Genomic DNA, 17,625 nt, shown 5'->3' with positions numbered 1-17,625 from the left:
TCACATCTTGGAGGAAGTACGAAATCTGTTCTAAGAGAACCCGTTGGCTGTGGACAATCGCTCCGTCGAAATACTTGACGGCTTCCCGGACGGTCGCGAGTCTGTCAACCTGGCGCGCGCCCAGATTGACATTCTGGTCGCTTTTATGGTCTCGGAGACTACCATACAGAGCCTCTAATCTTCCTGATCGTTTCGATCCAAGGATTTCACGATTGGATCAGAACCCAAGGGGCAGATCCTCTTGATTCGAGTGATCTGCCGCGTGTTCAATGATATCATGCCTGATGCTTCAAGAAAAACTGCTGCCCGATACGGCAGAAACGAGCAAGATCTCCGAGCAGCATGGATATAAAATGTTCCTTGGCCATCTTATCTCCTGCCGCTGATTTGACTCCAGCTTCGTCCGGATTCCAGCTTCAATCCCTCGTCCCGGGCTCTCGAGAGGGAATTCCGATCACGGGTGAATAGGTCAGAGTGCTCGATCGAGATATCGTCTAACCGATTCTCTTTATTCTCATTCGAACATGTTCTATGTACAGTGAGGGAAACAATGAGATTCGATGAGTTTCCACAAGGGTGATTCGATACTTTTGATATTCTGCGGTGAATCGTGGGATTTTTTCAGGGCAGTGATCAGATTCTTTGCATTTCCTGGAAGTTCCTATGTTCTATCCGCATACGCGAGAAAATCAGCCCAAGCTCAGATATGCACGGCCCGATGACCGAGTCCAAGACCACGCGGAGGCATTGACGAATGGCAAACATGTTGATCCGGAACTGAAAAATAAAATTTGTAATGAGCTAGCTCGTTCCATCTGAGCGGATCGTTGTCGTGAGCGAATCCGGAGAATCCATTTTCGCACGCCTCGGAGCTTTGATTCTACAGAAACCCCGTCGCAGCCTCCGCGATATGGTATAGGAGTTGACCCACCTGTCTCAAACACGGATGAACAAGCCAAATGTGGAAACAGGATAATATTGCGAAGAACAAACCGGCCAGGAGAGCCACTGGCACGGCACACAACGCGGTGAGTGCTTTATACGTGTATTCTTTTGTCACGCGGAACACTTTCGTCGAGACGGACCACACCTGAGGCACGGTTTTATACTGATCGGGTTCGGCGATGAGCTCCTCGAGGGTGAGCTGGAATAAATCAGAGGGAACGTCCCTATAATTAAATCTGGATTTCAATGTGAGTCTTTCAACACTTGACACCAATGGCGAGCTCCTCGGTGTCGATCATCAAGAATCGCTTCTGGGAGGTGCGGTCGACTCGGCTGACACGGGCACGAACATTGATCAACACCCACACCCATCCCGCAACAGATCACAACCTCGAAATCGCTGGCCTAGAAAAATCCCAAGGGTGACGACGCGACGTCGGTTTTTTTTCCGTGCCTCTCCCACACGCACAGGAGCTGTCTCTGCACGATGTTCATTCGATGAGAAGTACGCTATCGGCACCGGTCAAAAGGCCTTGACCCCGTGCGTGAACGTGCTCCGAGCCCGTGGGCGCGAACTCAGCTTAGCTCTATCCGCTCAACCGGGGGAGTTCACTGCGTATAAACAGAGCTTGTTAAACGCCTTCAACACGCGTTTTCGCAAGGTCAATCTCGTGGACTGCGCCATACTCCAGCTGCGATCTCATGACTTGCGACACCCGCGAAAAAAAGACCTGCCTTCTAGCAGTCGACTCTCGATCGGTCATTGTGAGCACCGAACCGTGAGCCGTGTCTTCAGCGAATCCTAGGATTTCGTCGCTTCAATTTGAAATATGGAAGAGGCTCTTTGCTTGGAACGGGTGGAATCGGTGCGCTCAACTGCTCTTATCGAGCCGAGATCACCTGATCACGCGGATCGACTCGACTCCTTCCTCACACTTTTGGTGTGCATGAACGAAACACGAGTTTCAATCTTCCACTGTGCGTGATTCATATCCTCCGAGAATCCATGAGCCACTCAGATGGATTGGCCGAAAAAATCGATTACAGGAAGATGTTCCCAAAGATGAATGTCCGGGCATTGGGAAGAGAATAAGCGCTCATGACATAACCATTGCTAGGTATAGGTTCCCAAGATGAGCGAGGTATATATTTAGGTTCTCCAGGGAACCGCATCTCCGTTGAAATGCTCAAAAAACATGTAATAGTCGAGCACAATCACAGAACTCATTTCTCGCACTCGACGCTTCCCGATGAATCGCGACGGAGGTTCACGGCGTGGCAATAATTTGGTGAAGTGCTATCCTAGTCCGTCAGAACTATTTTGAGCATGCTCCTCGGCAAGTCGGAGCGGGTAGCGCGTGGTTGCACTCGTTATATGCCATGGTGAGCTCGCGCCCTTGCGGGATTGAAGCCATCGAGAAGAATCTTTGGGTGAGTTTCCAGTTCTGAACTATCTACAAGCCGAAGGCTATTCGGCGAAAATTTGTGCGCAGTCTGGCTGAACATCCAAAGACATCGGCTGAGGTTCCACCTTCTTCCGCCGCTGTGAGTGGAACCAACTCGGACCAACGGCTCCTCGTAATCTTCCACAAGCATAGAGTTCATCCTCCTCATCGCCTGTCTACTCTAGAGGCCTCAGGGCCATGTGACGTGAGGATTCGGCATCGGAATCTGATCGGCTGACCAAAGGCACACCGTAGGACTGTGATCAAATTCATATTCACGATATGAATTCTGGGGAATTTTTGAACGAATCCATATTCACGATTTGAATTTTGGGGAATTCGTGAATGAATTCATATTCACGATATGAATTCCCGGAAATCTTTCAATTTCGGGGTTTCCGTAGTTATGAATCGTTTCATGACTATGATTCCAGCCTTGTCCTCGGGGAAAACTCATAGCTGATCAGCCTACGGCACCCAATGACGAGACTGATGAATGTCGTTCTAATTATCAAAGCCTAAAACTGATTATAGGAGAAAATCTTTTAGGAGTCCGCTCCCCGCCAGAGATATGCCTGCTCCGATAGCGTCTCCAGCGATGAAATCATCATACAATTGATTCTGATCCCTTGACGTTCGTTCCACCAATATTTTCAAGCCGACTCTGATCGAATCGAGTCGGGAAGAACCTTCGTCGAGTCACCGAAGGTTTGCTCCGCGCAGGAGACAAGCGAACCGCTCTGTCCCTCAAAAGACGGAAATCAGATACCTACGCACGAAGTTAGGACCCGACTGCCATGCCGCGGAGTCTCAAGATCCTGGGCCATAGTGAATCGCCGACGCTTAGCGTACGTCTCTTAGGACGCCTTCGGTCACGTCTTCGGATTCCTTGTCCTAGACGAAATCGCCTGAGTCGTTCATTCTTGTTCGCAATAAGTTTCTTCAGGTGTCTCCACGGAGCTAGGTCATTATAGAGAAGGAGATGAGGGTTCCTTAGGAAACGGCACTCCAGCTTCTAACCCGCTCTCTTTGGCTTCCTTGCATATGGGCCAGTCGAAAGATAAACCCCATGCCGGGATTCTCACGCGATCCCGACGTGATTTAACTGGACAAAAAATGAGGGTACGAAGCTTTGCATCGACGAAACCATCCAAGCGTGCTCCATGACCTGCTTTCCAACGCCGAGCGAACAGGTCAGGGTCATCGAAGACCATCCTGTATGTGAGTGCGAAATTTAATTCAATTTATATGGATCATACGCGTACGCTCCAAAACGGTGTCCTAGACATTCATGCTCGTGCGGGAAAGCACACAGCGAGAAGAGTGTCTAATGACAGCGGAGCGGGTCGTTTCCGCAGTGCGAAGTTACGATCCCAGGTCGGGCCTCCCACAGCCCGGCGATTACGAGCATGGAATGGACAGGATCAAGGTCTCACGTCCGACCAGCTTGTATACTTTTGGAACCGGAAGTAGACCGTCTCGACGTCGCGCCTACCGCCCGTCACGCAGGCTGATCGGGGCGTCGCATCGCTCCCATGTCGTTGAAACAGCGAGAGATTTTGTGGAGACTCCAGCAAGAAGCGTCATTACTCATTACAATCAAGCGATCAGGGTTAGCTCTTCGAATTTTCTTTCGCCCCTTGATGCCTTTGATGGTCATCGAATGAAACTCTCAGAGCAACGGACATCGCCAAGAATCCGTCTTCTGAGAGCTTTCGATCAGGACGTGTTTCGCATAACTTGGACAAAGCAACCACTAGTCGGGTTAGACTGGAAATCCCCGGGGTGCCACATTTCCTGGGTGGAGTTTTGTCCTAATTGTGCATCTAGCCTTCCTCGCTCTCACCATGTATGTACGTTCCATGATAAGCGATAACAGCACTATCGTGTCTCTCCAACGGGGATCCGACGTTTCAAGTTCAACTGCGGTCGTTTTGAAGGCCTTCGCATGATTATTGTGACAATTACCATATGTCTGTGGAGTACCCTCCTGGCCTAGCGGCAATTAGCCAATATTGTATATGCAAATGCATACATGTATTCGTATGCGAATAAGCAACAAGAGGTCGCGGCGGACGATCAGAGAAGCGGATGTCGATTCCCCCTGAGCTCAGGGACCCCGAATCGACTCCCGGTGCTCCTCGACGCCCGGATCTGAGCAGTAGGCGAAGCTGAGACGCGGGCTCGCTCTCCTGTTCGAGCTTCCCGACTTCACCGGACGCTTCCCGAAAGAGGGAGAAGAGTTCTCCCATCTGCCAAACTTCCCGGAGGCCTGAGTGTGTCTGAGACTTGTCCCGATCGACAAGGTGACCCGAGAGGGATATCGAAGTGACTCAATCACAAAAGACCGGCTCCGAGTGATGGATGGGGGTCTCAGCTTGCGAGAGATAAATACACTCCATTCAGAACTTCACCGGATCGAAGATTCCTCCTTTGTTCTCCGGATGCTCATCATCACGTAGAGATCCAGATGAGTTCCACGCTTCTCAAGCACCATGCTCTAAATACGATACGATGTTAAATGAACTCCGCTTAGGTACGCCTCAGCTATTCGCCGTCCATCGGCACCGCTCACGTACTCATTGTTCACGATCAGTCCCCGAGATCTCCAGGAGATTATATTCTCCCACTTCGCTTGATCGGCTCACCCGAAAAGAGTTCCCCGGATCCAATAGCTCAGGAAGAAAGTGATCTTCGACTCACTCAGTTTTTGAAATCGGATAGGCTGCGGCGTCCCGATCTGACGACCTGTGACTCCGCCAGTCAATCCTCCGGGACCCTCTTCCAAAATAGCGACAGGTCAGAGTCATCCGTCACAACGAAATGCTCAGAGTTACGCCAGAATTCCGTCCGGAGCTACTTTGGACGGAATCTCATCAAAAACGATAATAGCAATCGAATCGAGTGCTGAATAATAATTGTGTAGGAGAGCAAATCCCGTGCGGACCTTTCGAATGGGTCACGTTCCCCGTGACAGGACAGCCTCGGGATCATCGAGAACCTCCCGTGACCGTCGCCTCCGGCGTTGCCCAGGAGCTCCCAGAAAACCTTGAAGACCGATCTCGATCAAACTTCTGTTTGTCGGTCATGTGTGATGACAGATGACCAAGTTATTTGCCTAATGAAAACTTTCAAGGACCTAATGATCAAAGTTCGAAGTTATGCGCCTGTCATGATTCGGCGCGGATTGACGCCAGACGCGGAGCGTAGAGAATCGAGCTACATCCGGGGAGTATTCTCCACTCACCTTGAGGTATTCGGATCGATGGACTGGTCTTCCCAAACTCGGCGTGGATCTGCCGAGGGGCGCGTCCTTCGTGAGCGACATAATAGAGGTGGTCGATGAGGGTAATCGCGGCATTTCTTCGACAATGTCTCTGGGCATATCATACGCGGGAGTTGGCTCAGGAGGCTTTTCAATAGGCATCTTCTTGGCGGCGGGGGCGTTGGCAGTCGCGGCGTCTTTCTTTGCTGCGGGCGCGACTTTATTGTTATTTGTTTGATGTGTTTTAGCTGCGAAGTTTTTTGCTGCGCTCTTGACCGCCATCACGGTCTTCAGCGAGGAGTGGGCAGGGGTAGCATTGCTGGTCCGGTTGCCGCTCGGAGGTGGCATAGCACTCAGTGATGCCCGGCGCACGTCGGCTGCACCCAACGTTCATAACTGAAGCGATTCATGAACCTCTCACTTGCACGAACGGGCATTATATGAGTCGCCTGGTTCCGGACTCCGAGTGGATCGAGTCCACGGCTCGTGGCGAGAGCTGTTCGCGGTCCGTGCAGCTTCGAGGGTGAGGGCACTACGTACGGTTACGTGGTGAATTTCAGCGAGCTCCTCCGATGACAGATCCTGAACTTAAATTCTTGATCCCTTGGTGTTGAGATCGACAAGAGGGTTGGCGACCCCATCACATTTCCGTGTTTTCCGAGGAGGAAAGTAACGCAAAACTCCCCAGATCGATTAGATTTCATAATGACATAATGAATTCCCGTAATCTCGATAATCGAGAGCTTGGGAATCCGAAGAGCAGAAATCTCCGCCTGAACATTCTATGGTAAACGTTAGCAAGGCGCAATTCCGGAATAGCTCTTGACCGCGCTATTCGGCCACTGTCTAGTTGTCGAGATGTTGTCGCAGATCGTCTTCTCCCGATCTGACGATGGGGCGTGAACGCAATCAGCGAAAAGGAAACTGCATCATAGGCAATACCAAGCCGATTGCATGGCATCGACCACTCGATTCTTCTCTCACTCGCTTGAAGACAAGCTTCCGGTTTTCCGGGCCCCGAAAAAAGACAAATCGCCTGCTCGGAAAGCATGGTGGGGGGGTAGAAAATTGAACCTCATTCCTCCCGACCGTTCCGGAGTTCGAGCACTCTGCTGATCGCGTTTGCTCTCAAGGCTCAACATGAATCTGCGGAGACCAATCTGAAAATGCGTCACATGTCCTATTCAACTCGAAGAATCCGGGAGAGTTGGAGGATCCCCAGGGAGGCCATGTTCCGAAGGTCAAAATGCGCGCTGATTTGATACTAACAACCAACAGATTGCACTGGTTCCTGTTTTCGGAATTACGTGACACCACGCTTCAGTGACCTCAACCCAGTTCGGGGCAGCCAGCCTGAGCGAGGGGAGACGGAGGGGACTCTCCAAAATCACTCACGACCCTCTCTAAAAGGATCAGAAGGGGTGATCGGACGATTTAGAGTATTTGTGCATACCATACATCCTGCTCATTGTTCACCGGTCAAGGTCCTCCGACTTATTGGCTGTCCGTCCACGTTTCCGACTCCAGCCTCATGCTGATGGAATAGTCTTCATTATGTCGTGACGGCGATTCCATTTCCTTTCGTTCATCTTGCGGGCTTTGTACAAGGTTTCTCGGAGCCTTGTACTCATGTGCCTCAACGAGAGGGATCGCTGCGCCGATCGATGAACTACATACTGTGGCAGAATGAGGCCGTCCGGAACGGTGTACCTTTCATGGAGTTCCCGTCTATTCATGAGAAAGACCTGAAATTATGCCGGTCAACGGTATAAGGAATTGGGTTCCAGAGACTGCCGAACGATGCAGCTTCGCGACGCTTCCCATCGATGACTTTCGAGCTGACCATCGTCAATGCCGAAGGTGCTCCGAGGGGATTTCAGTCGAAGTTGATATCAACTGAAAATTATTGAAGGGAGATCTGACCAGATATTTGCTTCCGTTCCCAGAGAGTGGCTATGATGCCCGGGATGCCGCCCGAGGATTCCATTCTCGTGCACGGGAATGCCTGCAGAAGAGCGCCTCCTCACTCCTCACCTCTGGAGGCCGCGATTTTCCGCGGACGGCGTCGGTCGAGACCCGTTTCCCACCGGGGGGCCGAGCATGAAACATTGACATCATCGCCGAACACTGGTCCCCAGACGTTGAATGGTAAGACAGGATCCCCTCGAGGGCTAGCAATCGTGAGCCATCAATGGATGACCTATATTCTCCAACCGGCATTGTTGAGAAGTAAGCCGGGAATTCGCGTATTGCTACCGGCCTTCGCCATTGCTTCGGAGGACCGAATGAAACCTCGTCAATGATTTCCGGGGTCTTGTTGGCGAAGCTCCTGGTGAGCGAGAGAGACACCGAGTGAGTCCGCGGGCCGTAGTTCCACATTTGAGAGATAATTTCTAGGTAAACGCAAATGGTTCCCGACTCTGATGGCTGATGACAGCTCAGCTCGGTGAGTGAGTGAGACGTCTGCCGATCACTCAACGCTCACGCTGTTCAGGCTCACTAGAGACAACGACCGGTCTTCATTAAATGTCGAACACGAACAAAAAAGAAAAGTGCTTCTGTGCGCATCAACAGTCGGAACGACGGTTAGCGGAGAAAGTCTATTCTTACCGTGAGCTGCTTCCTTCATGTTTTTTCGGCTGGCCGCTCGGCCGGCCGGTTGAATTGGACTGAGAGAACTTTTTGACTCTAAAAAGCCGGCTCCGACGACGGAGACAATATGATTATGAAAGAACTGCTCGCAGTTTTTCCCGCGTCTTTTCAAGCTGGGACAAGGAAACTCCTGGCCTGACTGGTTTGTTCGGCCATACGAGAACCCCACTGCTAGATAGAGCCGATGTTGAGAATCTCAGCCGAAAGCTGCCGGGATCATCTATCAGGAGAAAGCCTGCGATCTTCGGGAATCAGGCCAGCAAACCAAGAGTCCCTTCGAATATGGGCCCGAATCTCTATGCTCAAAACCGCAAACAACAGAGGGAAGTTCGCGAGGGATTCCCGCAAGTGATTCGACTAAGAGAGAGACAGATAACTTGTTCCGGATCATCTATCGTTCGAAGTTTGAACCTTCTTCCGGCAGAGGTTTCGATATAACCCTGCGATTTCTCATCGCAAGAGATTCTCAAGAGGTCGTGTTCAGTGCACGGAGAAGGTCAGCCGGTGGGCTTGCGCATCGAGATGTGACTAATGGAGTTTCCAAAACCACAGAAACCCCCACACCTTCAGGCTCGAGCATATGCGCCAAATCTAGACATTTGCAGAAATCCGCTTGGACGTTTTTTCGAATATTCAATCGGTAGTGCTTCAGACAGCCAATCGGAGCTACAGTCCGAGGCGACATTCCGGGAGCGTCAGAGTTCAGTAATTTTCGAAGCCCTCAATCAAAACCCGCTATCAAAGCCCCGCCCATGTCCTGACGCAGACACATGAGCAGGGAGTGGCAATCCGATGCCTACATGGGCCTGGAAGAGGTAGTTGATCGGCTCGACGATCGATTCCCTGATTGTTCTCAAGGCAGGAAAGCTTGCTTTTTTTCCTGGTGGCAGGAGGAATCTCCCATGACGATATGATGGCTCCTGCGCGCGTTCATATGCTGAATATCCGCCTCTCTCCCGATTACCCCAACCGTGCCCAGCGTATTCCTCTTCTCTACGGAAGACTCGACGATTCTTCTGGCCGTGTTCGCGCCTCAAGGGGGTCCAGAAATCGGATTTTGCGGGACGGACGGAGTTTCGCTCGTCGTCTACGCCTTTGCAGAATACTGAGTCCGGGACGTTCGGGCTTCCAGAGAGGACAGTAAGCGGCCATCATGACTAGTTTTTCCTCGGTTGAGGTGAGCGTGTTGTGTTGACTATCGGTAAAAATCTCTCACCCGCTTGGTCAGTTGTCGCATTGCCCCTTGAAACGCGCTGACGGAGCCATTCCCGCGGCGACCGATGGTCAGCAACAATGGTAAGTGTACCGCGGGCTTCACTGTGTGATGTTCGAGTACTGATCATCCGATTGCATTCATCGTGTGTTTTGCAGTTGCTGTTTGTGGAGTTCGCGTTGGTAGGTCTCTTGACCGCACGGGTCAGTGGCGTCAGGGACTCGATCGGGATCTCTTTGGCAGACGAGTCGAGTGACACGTTCCCGATTTTCATCGCGTCGCACCGACCCGCTGCTGGTAAACGCTTCGATTTGAGGAATTTCGTGCCTCGAAGAGTATCGGGCCTGTTCGGAGCCCCCTCGAACAACTATCCGACGAGTATTCAGCATAAAATTCCTCATCTGGCCAAAGCTCTCGGAAATACGAGGTATGTCACCATAGCCGAAGACCCGACCCTCGTTCGTCCATGGAAAGCCTCGTCAGACTCGTGGAGTTCTCCTGAAGACAATGCCATAAGTCTCGATGATCACGAAAAACAGAGACCTCTGACGAGCTCGGATTTCGAGCCTGACCCCCCGAATCGCTACCCGAACGCTCCTGTGCACCATTTCAAACCCCACGAGCCGCCTCGCTTCCTCGAAAAAGAGCCGCCGGTGCATTCCAAGCATAGAACCTACTTTCCTTCCGGAGTTACTGAAGAGTCGCAAGATGTTGCCCACGACCCCGGTCGGAACCGGGAACTCCTGAGCGAGCCTCACGAGTACCGAACACCGCGAGCGTCTCGGGAGCATCCGCGGGATGCTCGGGCCCCCGTGCAGGAACACGTTCATCACTTGCATTATCACAGTCGACAACGTCATCGACAGTCGACACAGCCGCCCGACTCGTCCGAGGAGCAACCGGTGCCTGCGCGAGATCCCAAGGACTGGTCCATAAATTTGCGATACGGCCATAAATCGCGGAACGGGGGATGCAACCCCGCGACTGAGAGTGTTCGTCGTCAAGGTCGACAAGCGGAGTCGGGGAGTCAGACTCAGCCCCAACAGAAACAAGAACAACAGCGATCCAGATCGAACTTTGGTAGCGGTAGCGGGAACTCCTCGCGATCGAGCAAGGGATCCAGTAGGGAAGAGCCACCGAGCCTGAGCCGCGAGAACCAGTCGGATGATTCGGGTCGATCCAGATTCCACAATCAAGCTGAACAGAGGCGATCGTCAGAGAGCGAGCGAGAGCCTTCGAGACACGGATGGAGACCGAATAATCTGTCGTGGAGGAGCTCTCCCAAACGGGATGACGATCAACGGCCCCGATACAACGACCTCCCCATTCTCCGTGCCCGATGGCTCAACCTACCGTATCGATCTCAGGAGAGTCGAGCCATCCCAGACGTCCAGATGATCCATGACCGACCCGAATGGGAGGCGGTCGAGCAGAATTTCCATGACTACCACGACCCACGAGGGAGGAAACTCGTCAGGAACAATCATACCACCATCATCGAAGAGGAGTTCGATAAGATTCCTGCAGATGACGCCATGGATTTCGCGAGTCCTGTCGGTCACAGTGAATACCGCTACACCGGTTTTCCGGGCTATGACCACGGAGACTGGTTCCATCGGAGTCGGAGCACGGCCCCTCGGAGAACTCACGGCCATCACCACGGCTATCCGTCCGCACCGAAACCTCAGTCCGGTGATCTGGATATCGAGGAAATTCTTTCCGAGGACGAGGAAGCCGACGTGGGCATTGTGGCCATCGACAACAAGTCTCCGAACGAGACGAATCGGGCGAATTCCAGCCAGGATTTCCTCATGAACGGGGAGCTCCGATTCCCGAATCAGAACGCGGCGGCTCTCCGTGAACTGACTGAGTTGCTGAAGACGGTTCCGGAAAAGCAAGAAAACTTTTCCTTCGACCGGAACGGTACCCGGGGCCAAGTGGTTCGAACCACGAAGAACATCGCTGTCACGAAAGAGACATTCGTCAATGGCCGTTACGACGACCGTGAACAAATTCCGTCGAAGACAGTCTCCAGACAAAATCAATGGACCCCTGTGGAGGTGTCCACCGAACGCAAACCCAACGCGGAGCAGTCGCCGGAAGCCCAAAAGGTCGGTCGCTTCTCTCAGCGAACAGACTTCGTTCCGAGTCCTGAGGGAAGTTTTCGGATGAGCGACGGTCACAGAAAAGTCCAGATAGCGCCATCCCCGCTGCCTAGTCCCGCTCCTGCTCCTCGCGGGAGCGGGAACGACGCGTCCCGAAGAGTCGCATCGCGAGATCAAGTGAAGTTTGGCTCGTCTAAACGTGCGTACTCCACACGAGAAAACGGAAACCAGAAACCATCATTATCGAGAGAGGTTGGCGAGATGAATAACAGAGGAATTGTCAGGAAGCGAGTTAAGAAAATTCAAACGCAGTCCACCGTCGAAGTACTCCCCCTCGAAAATCGAAACGCGACGGGAATTCCGGCGTACGATCTCGGGGACACCTCTGAAGAGGATTATGTTGACTATCCCCTGAGCGGAGAGCAGAAGACCCTGTACGGAACAGACTACTACCAGCAGAATGCGCCGGCCGCGATCAAATCGAACAAGACGGCGGACGGCGTTAAAACGTATCGTCCGGCAAGCTCGCGGCACAATTCAAGTTCTTCCACAACCTCAGTTCCAGTTCCGATCAATGCAACGGCGCCTCCGAGAGCCACGGCTGCCGGTTTCTCGAGAGCGTTGTTGCCTACTCCAGGAGCTGCGGAATTCGTGACTCGGCCGGAAGTTCAGGGAAATGCGTCGGCGGTCAAAGCTCGTACGAACCCGACGGAGAGGATCGTCAAGGCCGCTGTCACCACCTGGGAGCCTCCGGGGGCTCGCTCGAGGTTCTCATCTCACGAACTGCAGAAATCCGCGAAGGCATGTGATCATGAGGACTGTCGGTCTAGCCATGGTGCTCTTGTGTACCAGAAACCCGTCGGCAGAACAACAGCGGCTACCCCAATCTTGACGACGACGACTCCCCTTCCTCCCGGCAGTGCTCGGAGCCCGCGTCCGTCCACGGCGCCGCCCGATCCTGCGAGGAAACGCAAGGTGCGTCGCAGACGTAAAAAAGGCACGACGCCCCTTCCGAAAGGTGAGATATTTGACGAAGGAAATCGCGCCTCAAAAAGATCGGAGTTACCGGTCGCGAAAGTTTTCCAAAACTGAATACGGATGTGATACTTGAAATTGTGATCGAGCCCGAAGTAATTCTCGTGGGGATCTGGAGCCAAATCGTCGAGTCATTAAGAGAATCCACATCGCTCTAGAGACATCTCCGATGGCGGCGTCCGGCGCTCAAAACCTGGGTCTCAGGCACGTAGCCCCTCCAACGACGCCGAAATTCCGAAAGAGGAAAGCCAGCGAGGATGAGCTCCACGAATCTCCGATCGCATCAGCCTCGGCCAACGGCGGCGGAGGCGATGGTGACATGAGAGTTCAGTTTCATATGCAGGTACGGCGCAAAGGCTAATGCTCCCGCTTAAGTTTTTCGTCTAATGAAATTAACGCACGCTTTGCTTCGCTCCGCTAATCTCGCTTCATTTAGGGATTCTCCGGTCCTGAGAGTTATCGATACGGATTTCATACGGCTGATCCTTACAACCCTCTCGAGCGTTTCGAGGAGAGAGATGGCGAAGGTCGAGTGAAAGGACATTATAGCTACACAGATCCCACTGGTGAGAGAGTGGTCGTAAACTACATGGCTGATCAGAACGGTTTTCGAATTGTGAAAGGTGACGGTTCTGGATCTCAGAACGGTCCGGGATCCGGCGGACAGGGGGGCATGGGCGAATCCGATAACGGAGGTGACGACGGCGGAGATGCCAATAACCCTGCGGATGACGACAACGACGCCAACGCCGAACGTGAAACGTCCGGAGTGGGTAGCTCTGATAACGGACCTTTTGGGACAGATTACAATGAAAATTCCCTCGACATCGCGAATTGACTCTTCTTAGGTAGGCTTCCACAACGAATCTAGATGCATGAGGTTCAATAGTCAACAGATGCACTCGCGGGAGCTACGCGAAATTAATTAATTTCGAGTCAAAAATTAACGACACGAATTAATAAATATTTTGAATTCCTCCGTTTGATCGTCCCGACTTCTCTCTGAGCATCACAGAATATCTTTCTGAGATCACTCACCCCTTATTCGGTACTCTTTCTCTCGAGCATTGATTATTATTATTGCTCACTTACTAGAACGTATTAGCTTTAGTTATCCGCAGCGATCGTCCCTAAGCAGGGCATCACGGCTCGGCACAGCCTCGTGAACTCGTTCGCTGCCGCTCTATTAGATCAGATAGACACAGCGAAATCTACTAAATGAGTGGAACCGATCCCAAAAAGTCGTCACACGGATATTGGCAATCATTCGGAACCCCATAAAATTTCGTTTACTGAATCGAATGTCCTGCGGAGACGTGAGAGAATTGCTCAGCAAGTGATTGAGGTGATCTGTTTCGTCCCCGCGGAAGCTGCCCGCTCCTCGACGATGTTCATCCTTGAACTACTTTCCGATGGCTGCGTAACAAGCGGCATATATGCACTACTAGGCTCTATTCCTCATTGAATGTGATGAAACACCGCGTGGAATGAAGCCGTATCCTGGTGCTCGATATGGTCTCGTCGAACGTAGCGGGCCCATAAATAATAGGTTTTCACACCGTCGCGACCTCATATTATTCCACTTTGTTTTCGCCGGATCGAGGATCTCGCTGTCATGCCTCAGCGGGACGAAACGACTCCGAACCCGGATAGTCTGCCGGGGCGAGATTCCGAAACCAGTTTGGAGAAAAAGTCGATATGGATATATGAATCCTGCGGTAAGACGAAACACACCGTCAGAAGTGAACACATCTTCGTCGGAGGACATTGCATCGTAGACGCTAGCTGTCCGAGCTGGACAGCGGGTCGTTGCAGGGTCCCACGTCCTCGACATTCACGTATGATGGTTCAGCAGAGTGAGCGGTCGTTCTTGCTATGACTCGCCCGACGCTGGTGACGCAGAAACAAGTTTCTGCCGTGCGATGATTTTTTATTGGCTCGTGCTGTGTTCACAATTGACCTTGACTCCTCGCAATTACCGTGAGATAATCGACTCGACAAGCCGAACACGTTAATTCTCCCCTTGAAGACCCAGGAGATTACATTCAAATGAGGAGGGGCTCCGCTTTGTTCCTATTTGCATAGACAGCTAGACAGATAATTCTACCTCTGTCGCACTCACTCAGTGACGACGATTCTAGCGTCAGATTAAAGTCAACCTTGTCGGAATCGGATTGTACACGGGATGTATTAGGCCCATGCACTCCGGGACCATGAGCTGTCGATCATTCCGATAGGGACCGGTCCCCCGTCCCCTGTAACAATCCTGAAGGTCTACGGATAAGCTCGAGATGTGCTATCGCAATTCGTGGACAAGCGCCCTCCAACACCAGCGAAGTTCCGAGACGGTGCAGCTCTCGGGCGGATCATCACTAGGGCACTCCTTTGAAACTCGATTGTACCGCATTCAGGTAGCAGATGGAGCTATGAAGAATACGTTAAATTCAATAACTTGCGCGAACGGCGGAGCCTATTGTTCGAGCTTTCGCCCGCTCCCGCATCAGAACTCACGATGGCTCCGTGCCATGCAGTCGATATATCTCAAATTCACACCTTCATGTGAGATATCCGCATGCCAATAGTCTACGGGAAAGACTGAGTGGGGCGATATCATCCATCCCTCTCTCCTTCCACCGGCCTCCTTTTTGAAAAGACCGCCCCGACTAGACAAACCCATGAGTAGCTCGATTCCCTCGAGTGTCGAAGCTCGTTTGTTTACAAATGATGAACCGCTCCGTAGAGGGAGAGAGGACGAGCCCATCGCGCACGACCGAGAGAACAAGGAATTATAATTCGGTTCGAAAGACATGGCTGGTCGTGCCTGTGCGCGTGGCCTATTCGGCTTGCGTCCACTCCACAATGCCTCTAGGAATATGTCCACCTTAAGTCCGCCGAAGAAACTAGGTTCGTTCCTTCGTTTCCACCAGGATAGCATGTGTTCCACATTAAGTCGACAATCTCTCGATGCGGTTGACGCTTCAAGTCACCGGAGACGTTCCCTTCAAACCCTCGGATTCGAAGGTCGTGATCCCCCTCGAGAACGAGGTACTACCCTCAAGTCGTCAAGTTTTGAGACGCTCACCTGCTGATTCCAGATCCGAATTACGTGTCGACGGAATCGATGGATGTCGAGAGGCTTTTCCTGCATGCAGACGTACGTAAAATTCTCAAGAAGCTCACGGGGATGGACTTGAATCGGATTTTCGCTCTAAGGAAGCAGGAGAACTCTGTCCCATCGTATAAGTTAATGACAGATGAGGAGCTCAAGCAAGCGGTGAGAACGTGACGCTGACTATCGAATGTCCAATACACAATTCGTGACTCTCTCGTGTGGGAGCGACCTGTCGAGCGGTTGTCTCTAACAAACCATTTCTCCAAAGTATGCAAAAGCTTTGAAGCGCGCCGAATTCACCCTGCGTATGCCTCCAGTAATGCGGAAGCGAGTTCCGTGCGAAGCGATCATTCGCAAGGATCCGGGAATGCAAGGCGCTGAAAAGCACAAATTCGTATTCACCGACATTTCCTACGGAATTCCCGATCGGGTGAGTTTCTCTCCCTTGATGTGAGATACCCGATTAATTGTCTTTGCGAGGGAAGACCCCAAAGGGTTCCGAATGAATTCTCCGGCTGATCGGGACCTCTGAGGATCTCCGAGAATCAATTACCTGAAATCGAGAGCTTCGGAAACCTGTATCGATAGAATTGCTTCGAATGAAGCCTTCGGGCCCGACTGTATACCGTATTCATGGGTCGTTCTTCTCTTCAAGTCTCGGCCGATAGTCGTACGTGAACCCAACGGGGTTTTGCGGAATGCAAGCTGGGAAGAACGGGATCAGATGCTACAAACCTATCTCACGAGACCTGAAAGGGAGTCCCGGACTCCACCAATGTTCACCGAGCCCCATCTCACTAGAATTCTCGACAAAGGATGGTGAGCGGTAACTGCCTCCGTCATCAGGGAGTCGCTCGGAGCAGGATACCCTTGATTTTCGACGATGAAGGCGACCGAGATACCAAAGGAGTTTCTATATGCTCCCCGCGCTCAACCCGTCGATGTTACAGGTACATCTTCGTCCTGGACCGAGCCTGTGCTCAATTCGAGCCGGACGATGAGTGGTTCATCGCGGTCACACACCGCACGTACGATCACATCAGTGAGAAATCGGCATTCGATGTCGTACGTTCTACTCGACATTTCGGGCCCATGTGCCTTTATTTAGCTGTTGTCAAAAACGGGGACAAGCTCATGTTGGAACTGCTCACGACAAACAGGTGAGATCGAAGCCTGATGTACTTATTGCATGACGCCCATCATGGGGATGTCGAGATCTGACAAACTCATTTACTTTCAAAAGACTGGAAGATGCCGCAGCATTCGTGAGACTCCTACACCTCGTGCACCCGGAGAGCAGGAGCGCAGGAGAGGTAGATGAGAAGAGCTCAGCTATGGATTTTGTTGAGGTAGGAAGAATCTCCGTTCAGCATCTCAATCATGAAAGAAGAGACGAGATACAGGACCAAGTCTCAACTTATCTTTCGCAGGCTTACATCAAGCTGGAGGCGCAGATGAAAGCAAAATTGGATTTGGCACTTCAGTCGTACAATGACCAGGTTCAGGCAGCGACGGCGTAGTTGATTGTATACGAGTATGATGTCTGTAGTTTGTATCATCTGCGTGAATGCGAATAAAACTCTCAGTGGAGGGATTCCATGCGTTCGGAATGGGAGAATCCAATTTCATCAGATTCTCGTTCCGCGAGCCGGATTCATTCTCAAACAGGCGAGTTGCATTCAGGCTGAGGAATAGTTAGAGGACATCAGATGAATCCACAAGGTTTCGAGACTCCTGGAGCTGACTGATGTCGGACATGAGTCGTGAAGCTCGAGCAATTTCTGGCGCTCGGGAGCTCAGACGGAATCGCGAACACGGAGATCGAGGAGAATCCTACCAAAGCCTGCTCCGCG

General features: G+C 51.9%; 2 protein-coding genes across 2 annotated transcripts; one reads left to right on the top strand and one right to left on the bottom strand.

The window, feature by feature from the left end:
* Window positions 1–633: 633 nt before the first annotated feature.
* Window positions 634–6,003, bottom strand: LOC108863755 (caveolin-2-like). The gene is made up of 3 exons (XM_018638297.2): window positions 5,638–6,003; window positions 932–1,144; window positions 634–777 (listed from the first exon to the last, which is right to left on the bottom strand). The coding sequence occupies exons 1-3, from the start codon at window positions 6,001–6,003 to the stop codon at window positions 634–636; spliced, it is 723 nt and encodes a 240-aa protein (XP_018493813.2).
* Window positions 6,004–15,395: 9,392 nt separating this feature from the next.
* Window positions 15,396–17,377, top strand: mRpS22 (mitochondrial ribosomal protein S22). The gene is made up of 7 exons (XM_003740244.1): window positions 15,396–15,564; window positions 15,756–15,934; window positions 16,041–16,202; window positions 16,428–16,591; window positions 16,723–16,932; window positions 17,016–17,121; window positions 17,203–17,377. The coding sequence occupies exons 1-7, from the start codon at window positions 15,468–15,470 to the stop codon at window positions 17,290–17,292; spliced, it is 1,008 nt and encodes a 335-aa protein (XP_003740292.1). The 5' UTR covers window positions 15,396–15,467; the 3' UTR covers window positions 17,293–17,377.
* Window positions 17,378–17,625: the final 248 nt, after the last annotated feature.

Source organism: Galendromus occidentalis, unplaced genomic scaffold (assembly GCF_000255335.2).
Source record: "Galendromus occidentalis unplaced genomic scaffold, Mocc_1.1 scf7180000076870, whole genome shotgun sequence".
NCBI classification, from domain to species: domain Eukaryota; kingdom Metazoa; phylum Arthropoda; class Arachnida; order Mesostigmata; family Phytoseiidae; genus Galendromus; species Galendromus occidentalis.
The sequence above is the reverse complement of the archived record's forward strand: the minus strand, read 5'-3'. Positions and strand labels throughout refer to the sequence as shown.

Coding starts and splice junctions, on each gene's coding strand:
- LOC108863755 (XM_018638297.2), bottom strand. CDS start 6,003: ATGCCACCTCCGAGCGGCAACCGGACCAGCAATGCTACCCCTGCCCAC. Junction 1,145..5,637: donor ATCGATCCGAATACCTCAAG/GTGAGTGGAGAA, acceptor GATTTATTCCAG/CTCACCCTCGAGGAGCTCAT. Junction 778..931: donor TTCATCCGTGTTTGAGACAG/GTGGGTCAACTC, acceptor TTTATTTTTCAG/TTCCGGATCAACATGTTTGC.
- mRpS22 (XM_003740244.1), top strand. CDS start 15,468: ATGGCTGGTCGTGCCTGTGCGCGTGGCCTATTCGGCTTGCGTCCACTC. Junction 15,565..15,755: donor AAGTCCGCCGAAGAAACTAG/GTTCGTTCCTTC, acceptor TGCTGATTCCAG/ATCCGAATTACGTGTCGACG. Junction 15,935..16,040: donor ATGAGGAGCTCAAGCAAGCG/GTGAGAACGTGA, acceptor ATTTCTCCAAAG/TATGCAAAAGCTTTGAAGCG.